Source organism: Oncorhynchus keta, chromosome 5 (assembly GCF_023373465.1).
Source record: "Oncorhynchus keta strain PuntledgeMale-10-30-2019 chromosome 5, Oket_V2, whole genome shotgun sequence".
NCBI lineage: Eukaryota > Metazoa > Chordata > Actinopteri > Salmoniformes > Salmonidae > Oncorhynchus > Oncorhynchus keta.
This window is the reverse complement of record NC_068425.1, coordinates 25,209,387-25,222,834: the sequence shown is the minus strand read 5'-3', so window position 1 is coordinate 25,222,834 and position 13,448 is coordinate 25,209,387. Positions and strand designations below refer to the sequence as shown.

Here is a 13,448-nt window from a genome sequence, read left to right as displayed (position 1 = left end):
AAAGTGCACATCCCTCATTGAACTGTCTTACCTTGATAGCCTGATTATTCACAGTAGTGTTACTTCAGGGATGAGCAACTATGCAAGGGAAGTAGTCTCCCTCTTGTGGTGTATCATTATATTGTGTAAGAGACTGTGGTGTATCATTATATTGTGTAAGAGACTGTGGTGTGGCTGGTAAAAAGCCGAGGTCTTTGAGCCATGTTACAATTCCCACCAAGTGGATTATCCCTATTATCGCGATGCATAGGGTGTCTGCCTTTCACACCGGAGACCAGGATTCGCTTACCATTCCCTCTTGCCATTCCCTCTGTTGGTGTCAAGTCGGATGGCGGCCGTTGGGTCGTCGAAAGGCACAGAGATACTTGTGAAGGGGTTTGAAAGAAAGTCGACGTGCCCACTGGTTCGAAAGGGGCAGAATTGCGGTCCTCGCTGTATGAGCCACTTTTCAATTTCCACCAAGTGGGTTAACCCTATTGGCGCATTGCGTGTTTGCCTTTCACGCCTGGATTTGCTTTCCACTTCTTTTGTTCGCTACCAATACTGTATATATATTTTTTTTTTGGGTGCGGCTGGTAAATATTGTAGGCTATAGGCCTACGTACCGTAGCCTACTACGTGACCATGTAGAAAGCGCAAGAATCAAGCTGTGCTTAGAATGATGATGTGCTTGACACCAGTCCCTGAAGAAGGCACAGTGATGCCAAAACGTTGGTGTTTTACCCAGTACATTACTGGGAGCTTGTATATAGAGTATGCAACTCTCTTTTGTTTTTTTATTTCATTTTTTTACATAGTTTGCTCGCCATTGGTCAGCACCTCTACCAACTTTTGGGGTGTGCACCAGCTCACGAAATTCAACCAGTTGACACAATAATACAGACCACATAAATGAGAAATGGTCATTGAAAATGCATGTGAAAAAAAGCAGCTAAAAAGCAGTAGATTTCAAGTAGATTTCCGGGGATGCTTTCTTTGGCAAACAACATGCAATGCAACGCTTTGGAGAGAGAGCTAGAGAGAGCGATAGAGAGAAAGAGAGAGAGAGGGGGAGGGAGAGAAAGAGAGAGAGAGCGATAGAGAGAAAGAGAGAGCGAGATATAGATGACGTGTCTGAAAAGTGGCTCTAGTTGATCCTTGTCTCTTGTCTGTGTAGATCAGGGTCCCCCAACTGGCAGCCAGAGTGACGAATTTGTACTGCAGGTGTTTTTGTTTGGTTGCATTTTCATTGTTGGACATAAAACAATGTACATCAGCCAGCTCCAAGTTTTAATTTGGAATATCTGTTCCCAAGTATGTCCATGCATAATATAGACACGCATTACCATATACAAATGCAAGCAAGGTGTGGAAGTATTATGTGTTAGTCAAATATTATATATGTTTGGGCTTAATGCGGTCAATTTGAAGTCTACAAATGATTTGTAACTATGTTCTTGCCCCCCAACCATCCACTCAAGAAAAAAAATTGACGCACGTCTGAATCTAGTTGATGATACCAGGTGTAGATCGTGCAAGTCGACGACTGCAGAAGTCACAGGGTAAATCGGGAAGGAGTGGACGTGCCTCTCTTCAGTTCGTGCACGACTCTTGCCTCCGCAGTGCACTGCTGGATAGCGCTCAGTACAGTCAGTCTGCGCCGGGACGCTTCACGCACGCACCAGTGACCTGCCAATGCGACGCATCTCACTCTCAAAAGGTCTCGAACACTACACCGCAGCGAAGAGCATGGGGAATTCACTGCGGACTCATTGATAAAGAATTGCCACTGGAATTAAAATGAACAATTCGTCCTGTATGTTCCTTTGCAGTATCCATTTAGTATAGTCTATTTGTTTATGACACTGTAGGAAACCGAAGCATGGCGGGTACCTTATCATTGGTGATGTTGTTTGGAGTGGTGAGTAGTGGCATGATTTATAACTCTGATTTCATAAAGATATATTTCATTTGATTGAATAGGTAGCATGGGAGAAACGTGTTCATTGTTTGCATTTTATTACTTTGCGTTATAACACTGTAGTTGTATTGGACTGGGGATCCCTGCACTGTTCCTCGTATTTCTCCATCTAATGCTGGAAAATTAGTCACGATACTAATCTGAGGAGCTGCTGGAGGGAAGGTGTTTATCTCCCAACCCCCCACACACACACACACATCTCAGAACTAAGCATAATAAACCCGAATGTGTGTTTTATAATAACAGTTATAGTTCCCCATGCTCTTCATCTGAATCCTTTATAGAACAACCATCCTGAATGGTTTTCATAGGCAGGTGCCATAGCCCAAGGTTCCTTTTACAATGTAGGTTTTCATAGCAGGTCCATCCATTCAAAACATCGGACTGAAATGAAAGGCTTGCTCAGTCATCGGTAAATATGCATACTCAGTGTGGTGGAAGCTACTTAGAAAATGTAGTTTACCAAGCTACCAATTACTTCACACTGGAAGAAGTTAAGCTACATTAAAGCTACCCATAAGACAAATATAGTTTATTGAACTAAAGTTACTTTGAAAAAGTAGTTCACCACATCCAAACTAGTTCTTAAAAAACGTTTATATGTGCACCTGAAATGCCATAGATAACAAATTGTAATTGAGGTCATATGTTAACAGAATGTGTAATTTAACCTTAAGAAATAAAAAAAACGAATGTTTCAAGTGAGAATTAGGCAGGTCTAATGCTGAAAAAAAGAAAATGATTGCCTACTTCGCTCATATACCCAGTTTAACTTCTTCCAGTGTGAATTAATTGGTAACTTGGTAAAATATATTTAGCTTATATTTAGCTTATAGTAGCTTCCCCAACACTGAGTATGCATATATGAAAGAGATCTGTGCCATTTACTGATGACTGATCAAACCCTTAACATTTCAGTCCATAGTGATCTAATAACAGTTTTTATGCATGAATCTGTTATGAAATCCTAAAATACCCATATTTTCTCTTTTTATGGAAGTGGGCTTCTGTTGAAGTGGAGGTAGTGACTCTTATCTGAAGTTCAGAAAGTTTTGAGGAATTCATGACATGAGTGTGAATTTTCGATAGTTGGGTTATGATACTGGTGATGGGGATGATTACAAACTATTTGCTATTATTTGGTGAGTGGCTGTCATAGGCTAATCCTCCTGATATTTCAAGACCTGCTGGTCTAATAAGGCTTGTTCATTCACTCACCATGTGAACAGCCCTCTACATTACTCAGGAGCAGTCTGTTTTGACAGCTTCTTTACAACATTGTGGTATTATAGAGCATGTTTGTGGAATTAGATTCAGAAATAGTCTCTAATTGACTGTGAAATCGGGGAGAGTGCAAAGCAGGCATCTCAAGGCTGGGGATGTGACCTGGTGTGTGTATGTGTGTGTGTTTGCGTGTGTGTGCGTGTGTGTGTGTGAGGGCATTGCCTTATTCTACACGTTTGAGTTAAAGACTTAAAGCCAATTTATGCTTGATCCGACAATGTGGTCGGAGGCTCCGTATGGATGGTGTGATGCTATTGCGCAGTCTACAGAGGGAAGTCGCTGCGCGCGGCTCTAATTTTGTGACAATGCGGAGGGCTCCGTATAGCTTCTCATTGACATGATAGGTACAGTTGATGTCGGAAGTTTACATACACCTTAGCCACATACATAAACTCAGTTTTTCACAATTCCTGACATTTAAAATTCCCTGTCTTAGGTCAGTTATTTTTTATTCTTTTAATTTGACCTTTATTTAACTAGGCAAGTCAGTTAAGAATAAATTCTTATTTTCAATGACGGACTAGGAACAGTGGGTTAACTGCCTGTTCAGGGGCAGAACGACAGATTTGTACCTTTTCAGCTCGGGGGTTTGAACTACAACCTTCATGGTTACTAGTCCAACGCTCTAACCACTAGGCTACCCTGCCAACACTTTATTTTAAGAACTTTAAATATCAGAATAATAGAGAGAGTAAGTCGCTCTGGATAAGAGCGTCTGCTAAATGACTTAAATGTAAATGTAAATGTAGAGAGTAGAGAGAATGATTTATTTCAGCTTTTATTTCATTCATCACAATCCAGGTGGGTCAGATGTTTACATACATTCAATTAGTATTTGGTAGCAGTGCCTTTAAATTGTTTAACTTGGTTCAAACGTTTTGGGTAGTCTTCCACAAGGTTCCCATAATAAGTTGGGTGAATTTTGGCCCATTCCTCCTGACAGAGCTGGTGTAACTGAGTCAGGTTTGTAGGCCTCCTTGCTCACACACACTTTTTCAGTTCTGCCCACAAATGTTCTATAGGATTGAGGTCAGGGCTTTATGATGGCCACTCCAATACCTTGACTTTGCTGTCCTTAAGCCATTTTGCCACAACTTTGGAACTATGCTTGGGGTCATTGTGCATTTGGAAGACCCATTTGTGTCCAAGCTTTAACTTCATGACTGATGTCTTGAGATGTTGCTTCAATATATCCACATAATTTTCCTCCCTCGTGATGCCATCTATTTTGTGAAGTGCACCAGTCCCTCCTGCAGCAAAGCACCCCCACAACATGATGCTGCCACCCCCTTGCTTCACGGTTGGGATGGTGTTCTTCGGGCTTGCAAGCCTCCCCCTTTTTCCTCCAAACATAACAATGGTTATTATGGCCAAACAGTTTTATTTTTGTAGATCATGTTGAGAGTAGCAGGCTCCGTATCAGAGGTGAAGCTGGTAAATTGTTTATTTCACTGACAAGATGCACACAGATACAGATAAACTTGGGGGTTTGGGCGGCATTCCAAGTTCACATTCACCGACCTGGTGATTATAGTGTAAGACCATATTCAAATAAAAACAGAGGTTTTGAGCCAAGGTTTGCATGAATTAGTAAGGATAAGAAAATATGCTTATGTGTGGTTTAACAATGCTTTGGGCAATTCTCCAACAGATGGAGACATGCCAAGAGTGGGGGGATTCTGAAATTGCACTTTAGTTGTCCTCAGTTTTATCATTGGATTGTGGTACAAAATGAGGCAATGGTGTGCTTTAGGACCATGCAGATCAATCCAAGCGGTCGGGTAGACTGTTTGGAGTGTTTATCCGACTGGATAAAAATGTAATAAAATAGTTATGTCCCCCCACTTCTAAAACCAAAGTTGTGCCCTTGAGAGGGTTTGAGATTATGTGGGGGATATCACTGGGGGGGGTGGAACGCACACACAGACAGACACGTACGCACACACAGAGCAGATAGAGAGAGGGAAGAGAGAGAGGGAGAAATGTACAGAGCGGATTAGTCGATCGACGGAGAGTGAGAGAGAGAGCTGTGCTGGTGGCTGCTCTCAGTGCATCTGTTTCTGAATGAAAGCAGGGGCTGAGGGAGGGGGAGAGAGGGAGACAGTTAAAGAGAGAGAGAAGGCATTTCAGTGAGAGTGAGACCAGCAGTGTTTCTTAGTAAAATGTGAGGCATTAAACATTAAAGCGCTTCAGTCTAATGGTTTTGATGATTATGACTTCAGAATGTGCTTCACATGATTGTTTCCTTATTTAAATGTATTGTATGTATGAAAACATGCTTTAGTCTTGTGCCTGTGAAGCTGTTTGGCATTTATATCAGAGCGAGAGAGAGGAGGTGACAGAGAAGGGAGAGTGGAGAGAGACAGTGAGAAAAAGACTGGAAATAAAGAGACAGAGAAGGGAGAGTGGAGAGAGACAGTGTGAAAAAGACTGGAAATAAAGAGACAGAGAAGGGAGAGTGGAGAGAGACAGTGAGAAAAAGACTGGAAATAAAGAGACAGAGAAGGGAGAGTGGAGAGAGACAGTGTGAAAAAGACTGGAAATAAAGAGACAGAGAAGGGAGAGTGGAGAGAGACAGTGTGAAAAAGACTGGAAATAAAGAGACAGAGAAGGGAGAGTGGAGAGAGACAGTGTGAAAAGACTGGAAATAAAGAGACAGAGAAGGGAGAGTGGAGAGAGACAGTGTGAAAAAAGACTGGAAATAAAGAGACAGAGAAGGGAGAGTGGAGAGAGACAGTGTGAAAAGACTGGAAATAAAGAGACAGAGAAGGGAGAGTGGAGAGAGACAGTGTGAAAAAGACTGGAAATAAAGAGACAGAGAGAGGGAGAGTGGAGAGAGACAGTGAGAAAAGACTGGAAATAAAGAGACAGAGAAGGGAGAGTGGAGAGAGACAGTGAGAAAAAGACTGGAAATAAAGAGACAGAGAAGGGAGAGTGGAGAGAGACAGTGTGAAAAAGACTAAAGAGACAGAGAAATAAAGAGACAGAGAAGGGAGAGTGGAGAGAGACAGTGAGAAAAAGACTGGAAATAAAGAGACAGAGAAGGGAGAGTGGAGAGAGACAGTGTGAAAAAGACTGGAAATAAAGAGACAGAGAAGGGAGAGTGGAGAGAGACAGTGAGAAAAAGACTGGAAATAAAGAGACAGAGAGAAGATTGTGTGTAGCAGGAAGCAGCATGTGTGTATGCCTTTGCGTGCGTGTGTGAATTTATAGTTTTAAGTTGCGCAATATGAGGACTTGTTATGCAAATTCCAGAGAAGAATCTGTCTTTTACCACACCTAGAAATTAGAGAGAAAAAAAAGAATGTTAACTCTCCCAGGCCCTCTACTGAGTCTGACCAATAGCCCCGTAGACAGCTCCGTTTGTCTTGGCCTTAAAGAAAAAGTTAAGCTGCTCAAATGCTTTACTTCCCGAAACAGTCCCGCCTGGACTTGCAGTATGCTCCAGCCAGCAGTATTCAACTAACACTTGCACTACAAGCGAATAAATAAGGAGGAGAGTAACCCCTATGGTGAAGAAAACACAAATCAAGTATTAGAAAAACAAAGGTAGATCTTCTCCTTATAAATGAATGGGTTCAGGAGTCTTTGTAAACACCCTGCAGACTGACAGCTTCAGTGCGAAGGGCAGTGGGCTGGACATGGATGATCGGAACAGGAATTCTGGGGGGAAGTGTGTGTGTGTGCACGAGTGTGTGCATGCATGGGTGTGTGTGTGTGTGTGTGTGTGTATGGGGAGGATATATTGAAGTGCAACATGAGGTTGTGCATTAGGCACATATGTTTATAGGTGTTACTTGGACCAGTCATGGGTGAGCACCTTGAGGCTTGCCTTTATGTGCCTTTAAAGGCTCTCTGAGGATGGGACAATGTACTGCTCTGTAGAAGAATTAGTCTCTGATTTAGATGTAGACAAAACGATTTATTGCGAATCATGATACGAGGTTAGATTAGGAACATGATTGTAATACGCACCTGGCTGTCATTTTTGCCTTTTTTGCGTTCCCCTCTATGAGGGGCGGCAGCTTGCCTAGTGATTAGAGCGTTGGACTAGTAACCGGAAGGTTGCGAGTTCAAACCCCTGAGCTGACAAGGTACAAATCTGTCGTTCTGCCCCTGAACAGACCCACCGTCATTGAAAATAAGAATATGTTCTTAACTGACTTGCCTGGTTAAATAAAGGTAAAAAATAAAATTTAAAAAAATAAAAATGAGCCAGTATTATGGGTGACCTCTGCTTTAACACCCTTCTGTCTGTTCCTCTGTCTGTGGCAGGTTGGGGTGTTGGTGGCTTCTAAGACGGAGCGGGCGGTGCAGGTGCCCTGTGACTCAGGCCAGTACACCAAGGGTGGAGAGTGCTGCGAGGTGTGCCCACCTGGAGAGGGGGTGGTGAGGAGGTGTGGTGCCAACCAGACCGTCTGTGCCCAGTGCCTAGACAGTGAGTTCATCCTTCAAATGTACAAGCACACATCTATACAGGCATACTGTATTATGCACATGCACACAGGCACGAACACACAGATATTTTCAGGTGCACAACTAGAGGTTTTCTTCGGGATCAAAAAGGGGTTTATGTTGTGGGCGCGGTTAGCCCGTCGGCACGTCATCATTTTAGAAGCCCCCATCTTGGCGGGGTAAAGAATGGCTAATGTTGTGTTCTTTTGCTCAAACACAATAACAACATCTATAATGGTAAATTCATTGTTTTTAGAATTTTCAATTCTCCCTGACTGTCTAGTTTTTATTTGGGGGATTGTTAGTTCTCAATGTTTATCTTATCAAGAAATATATAGGTCCATTATCTTTTTTACACACTTTATGTCTGGTTTTAGTCATTTAAGTACACACTGAAAGTGTTTTTATATCCCGAAAATGTATTTAAAAAAGTACATATACAGTATATTAGAACTTTTTTCTTACACTGTTTGGACTTAGCCACCTCAATGATTTCAATGGCAGAAAAATCCCTGAACTATACAATTCACCTTATATGCACTCATTTACACCATCAACGGCAATTTACACATTAATACCCCACCGTCTAAAACCATCCAATCAAAACAGAAAAAAGCCTGAACAAAAATGTTACTGTCCAATTTGCACATAACTTTAAAAAATCCTTCTGTCCCTGCTTTACTAACAAAGTGTTCTCTAGAAACAGGCAGGGATTCCTATGTTTGACGGCTGTAAGTGGGACCAAATGTGTTCACTTACAACTCAGGCTGAAACCCTTTGATTCAGAGGGAGGATAAAACGGGACGGGAGAGGTACCAATGTTGTGCAACAACGTCCTACAGAGAGGAAGAGCCTTTATGCAAAAACATACATATGCACTTCTTCTGAGGGTTTGTTTCACCATTCTCCCTCTCTTTCTCTCTCTTTCTGTTGTTGTCCTTTACAGTAGCTAAGATGCATAGTAGAAGTTAAAGTGTAGTTCTCAAAGGTCACTGCGTAGCATAGAAATAGAATCCAGAGAGAGAGAGAGAGAGTCAGCTGGATTCTACAGCACTTCTATAAGTCAAAATGTAGTTCTCAAAGGTCACTGCGTAGCATAGAAATAGAATCCAGAGAGAGAGAGAGAGAGTCAGCTGGATTCTACAGCACTTCTATAAGTAAAAATGTAGTTCTCAAAGGTCACTGCATGGTTGTGGTGGATGAGCAGAATGTCAGAGTGCATTGTGACTCATGACTGGGTTCAGGTCTACTCTATTGACTGAGTCGTACAAATAGGATCTTCTTTCATAACTGTGACAATTCACAGACAAAGTATTCTTCAGTTGAGGTCCTTTACAAATCCCAGGAATGCCAGTGTCTTCCAACACGATTTGAGCAGGACACAGAACAGACGAGGTCTAAAATTAGATCAATTAAGTAATTTAGTCAGAAGATGGCCTGTGTTGCTGCTTGATATAGTATTACCATAACAAGCTCCTACAGACACAACACTGGCCTGGGATGCCTGTGAACTGCTGCCCAACAATGTGTAAAGACATGGTATGCCCATATTATTTAATGTAACCTCCAAACATTCCTGGAGCTTGGCAGTTTAAGATCAAAGTCTCATCCACAGCAGCTGGTCAGTTGGGGAACAGCCAACCAGACAGTGTACATGGAGAGGTAAAAGAACAACTGGAAGGGAGGTGAAATGGAAATGGAAGAGGAGGGGATGAGGAATGGAGACTAATTAATCATTATTATTAGCAAATTACACAAAGTGATGGATTACAGCAGGAAACTGGAGCCGCTTGGCTTCTCTGCAAAAGCAGCAGGGACGTCCTAATATGGACTTGTATTCTAAGGTTTGACTGAAGCCTGCCCTAAATTAAAATGTATAAATGCTGTCACTTCTTTTCATGGGAAATAATAAACCACTACAGAGCGCTCCACTCTCATCCCCTACCAGTCTTTATGTGACTCATCGGCTGTAACGGGGACAAAAACTGGTCTGAGGGAGCATCAGGCACCAAAGAGCAGGGTCTGCCCATTCATCTTGCATCGTGCTATATGACTGCATCTTTACACATTTAAACAGACCAATTATACCAGTGCGCCACGTCCATTTGATATCCTACACAGGGATGCAGAAAACAATGTTGTCAGTGTTGTCCCATCGCTGACACTCCTGTACGGAGGTGAAGGTCGAGAGCCATGCGTCCTCAGGAACACGACGCCACCAAGCCGCACTGCTTCTTGACACACTGCTCGCTTAACCCGGAAGCCAGCTGCACCTCATGGGTCTCCCGGTCGCGGCCAGCTGCTACACAGCCCGGGAACGAATCCGGATCTGTAGTGACACCTCTAGTACTGAGATGCAGTGCCTTAGACCGCTGCACTCGGGAAGCCCTAGAAAACTATTATCGTGAGCCACGATACAGACATGGTATCAATAATGTGGTAAACATTCCACAATTTAGCAGAATTGCATTAGTTTGTGACAATTTGAGTCAATTTACAATTGTTCTCTTCCTGTCCATTTTTGTTAGTCCAAATAAAATCTTATTGTGCTTGATGCATCCCTGAAACACTAACAAAAATAGGGCCTGAGAGTGTTATAAATGGATGTCAGTGGCTGAAAACACGGACCTTTACCTGAATAACAAAAGCTATATCCGTAGATAGAAGCAGTATTTCATAAAGCGCAGGTATTAATATTTTAAAAGGTGAAAAAACATTCAGAGCATCCATTTCCTGTTTCATGGTAAATATGGGTGCATCTTTATTTACCTCTTCTTCCTCTCTGGATACTCTACTTCCTGTCCTGCTAACACCTCCCCTCCTCATTGCCCTATCCTTTCAGGTCTAGACGCCTGCCAACGTCAGCACCGCTAAAATATTTATCAGTCCTTTCCACTTTCTCTCTCTCTCTGCCTGTCATGGGACACAGCACATCCAGAGCTGCTTCTCAGTGAAGCATCACAAAGGGGGCTGAAACTAACTGGGGATCAGTGGGGATGGAGAGAGAAAAGGCCAGTCAATGAAGCGTTTAGAAAGTCCTCTGACTGAATGGGGTTCAGTTGGGGATTTAGAGAGAGAGAGGGGGAAAGAGAGAGAGACAGAGAAGGACATAGAGAGAGGAGAACCACAGCTTCCTTCGTCAATGGAGTGTGTACAAGAGGACTGACTGATTGTGGATCAGTGGTTAATGGGGGAATGAGTAGAAATTAGTTTGAGAGTCCTCTGTGGCTCCTACAGCGGAAATTACTGCATTACTCCACTGATCCCACAACAGCACTAGGTGAGCTAATGAGGGATAACATAACTGTCACCAGATATGACTTCTCTTTTAAACATCCTAATAATAGCATTATAGGAACGTTAATAATACCCTAAACAGATGTTGTAAACCTTGGGGTCGAGCCAAGCAGACACCTGAAGCATGGCGATAATTACACACTGTTAAATAAATGTTTCAAGTTTTAAAAGACAAATAGAAACCGGCATGCAGGTTTCAGAACGTTTAACGTATAGCCCTAAAGAGAAACAAGAGCCAGTGAAAGGTCAGTATGTTATGTTAGCATAGCAGAAAGAGAGAAAAGAGTTAAGGAAGGAAAGCTGTCTGACATTAGTGGGGAAATGGCCATTGGCCACAGTCCCCTAGAAGAACACAGCAGGATAGTGCTGACAATGGAGAAGATGAAAGAGGATGGACACAGGAGAAACTTAAGGATGTCCAGACCTGCATTATTAATGATGCTAATCTAATGGGGTCGAAACACTTGGATGTGAGAGGAGGAGCCTTCTCAGGCTGAATTGGCACATTTACACTACATCCCTCAGCCTTCAATCACTAACTGCTGACAGGATCATACTGTTAGATATCTAGAGGAGGGTGGTCAGGTTGAGAGGAACCATGAGGATCATACTGTTAGATATCTAGAGGAGGGTGGTCAGGTTGAGAGGAACCATGAGGATCATACTGTTAGATATCTAGAGGAGGGCAGTCAGGTTGAGAGGAACCATGAGGATCATACTGCTAGATATCTAGAGGAGGGTGGTCAGGTTGACAGGAACCATGAGGATCATACTGCTAGATATCTAGAGGAGGGCAGTCAGGTTGAGAGGAACCATGAGGATCATACTGCTAGATATCTAGAGGAGGGTGGTCAGGTTGAGAGGAACCATGAGGATCATACTGTTAGATATCTAGAGGAGGGTGGTCAGGTTGAGAGGAACCATGAGGATCATACTGTTAGATATCTAGAGGAGGGCAGTCAGGTTGAGAGGAACCATGAGGATCATACTGCTAGATATCTAGAGGAGGGTGGTCAGGTTGACAGGAACCATGAGGATCATACTGCTAGATATCTAGAGGAGGGCAGTCAGGTTGAGAGGAACCATGAGGATCATACTGCTAGATATCTAGAGGAGGGCAGTCAGGTTGAGAGGAACCATGAGGATCATACTGCTAGATATCTAGAGGAGGGTTGTCAGGTTGACAGGAACCATGAGGATCATACTGCTAGATATCTAGAGGAGGGTGGTCAGGTTGAGAGGAACCATGAGGATCATACTGCTAGATATCTAGAGGAGGGCAGTCAGGTTGACAGGAACCATGAGGATCATACTGCTAGATATTTAGAGGAGGGTGGTCAGGTTGAGAGGAACCATGAGGATCATACTGCTAGATATCTAGAGGAGGGTGGTCAGGTTGAGAGGAACCATGAGGATCATACTGCTAGATATCTAGAGGAGGGTGGTCAGGTTGAGAGGAACAATGAGGATCATACTGCTAGATATTTAGAGGAGGGTGGTCAGGTTGAGAGGAACCATGAGGATCATACTGCTAGATATCTAGAGGAGGGTGGTCAGGTTGAGAGGAACCATGAGGATCATACTGCTAGATATCTAGAGGAGGGTGGTCAGGTTGAGAGGAACCATGAGGATCATACTGCTAGATATTTAGAGGAGGGTGGTCAGGTTGAGAGGAACCATGAGGATCATACTGCTAGATATCTAGAGGAGGGTGGTCAGGTTGAGAGGAACCATGAGGATCATACTGCTAGATATCTAGAGGAGGGTGGTCAGGTTGAGAGGAACCATGAGGATCATACTGCTAGATATCTAGAGGAGGGTGGTCAGGTTGAGAGGAACCATGAGGATCATACTGCTAGATATCTAGAGGAGGGTGGTCAGGTTGACAGGAACCATGAGGATCATACTGCTAGATATTTAGAGGAGGGCAGTCAGGTTGAGAGGAACCATGAGGATCATACTGCTAGATATCTAGAGGAGGGTGGTCAGGTTGAGAGGAACCATGAGGATCATACTGCTAGATATTTAGAGGAGGGTGGTCAGGTTGAGAGGAACCATGAGGATCATACTGCTAGATAACTAGAGGAGGGTGGTCAGGTTGAGAGGAACCATGAGGATCATACTGCTAGATATTTCGAGGAGGGTGGTAAGGTTGAGAGGAACCATGAGGATCATACTGCTAGATATCTAGAGGAGGGTGGTCAGGTTGAGAGGAACCATGAGGATCATACTGCTAGATATCTAGAGGAGGGTGGTCAGGTTGAGAGGAACCACGAGGATCATGTAAGAGAAAAATAACACTGGACCAGGGCTACCACCTGTCAGTGGAGGGAGCTCAACCTCAGGTCTCTCCATTGCCCTGTCACATGTTCCCTGATTCTTATGAAACATATGCATTTATATTTACTATTTGATGGTCTGTAACATATTGTCATGTTTGGATCATCCAATT

At 43.2% G+C, this 13,448-nt stretch overlaps 1 protein-coding gene across 1 annotated transcript in view; it reads left to right on the top strand.

Annotated features, from left to right (window-relative positions):
- The first annotated feature begins 1,185 nt into the window (after positions 1–1,185).
- Positions 1,186–13,448, top strand: part of LOC118370909 (tumor necrosis factor receptor superfamily member 16) — a 56,974-nt gene continuing 44,711 nt past the window's right edge. Inside the window, exons 1-2 of the mRNA XM_052519261.1 lie at positions 1,186–1,900; positions 7,520–7,682. Of these exons, the coding sequence (XP_052375221.1) occupies positions 1,862–1,900; positions 7,520–7,682 (202 nt within the window). The 5' untranslated portion in view covers positions 1,186–1,861. The remainder of the gene's footprint in view (positions 1,901–7,519; positions 7,683–13,448) is intronic.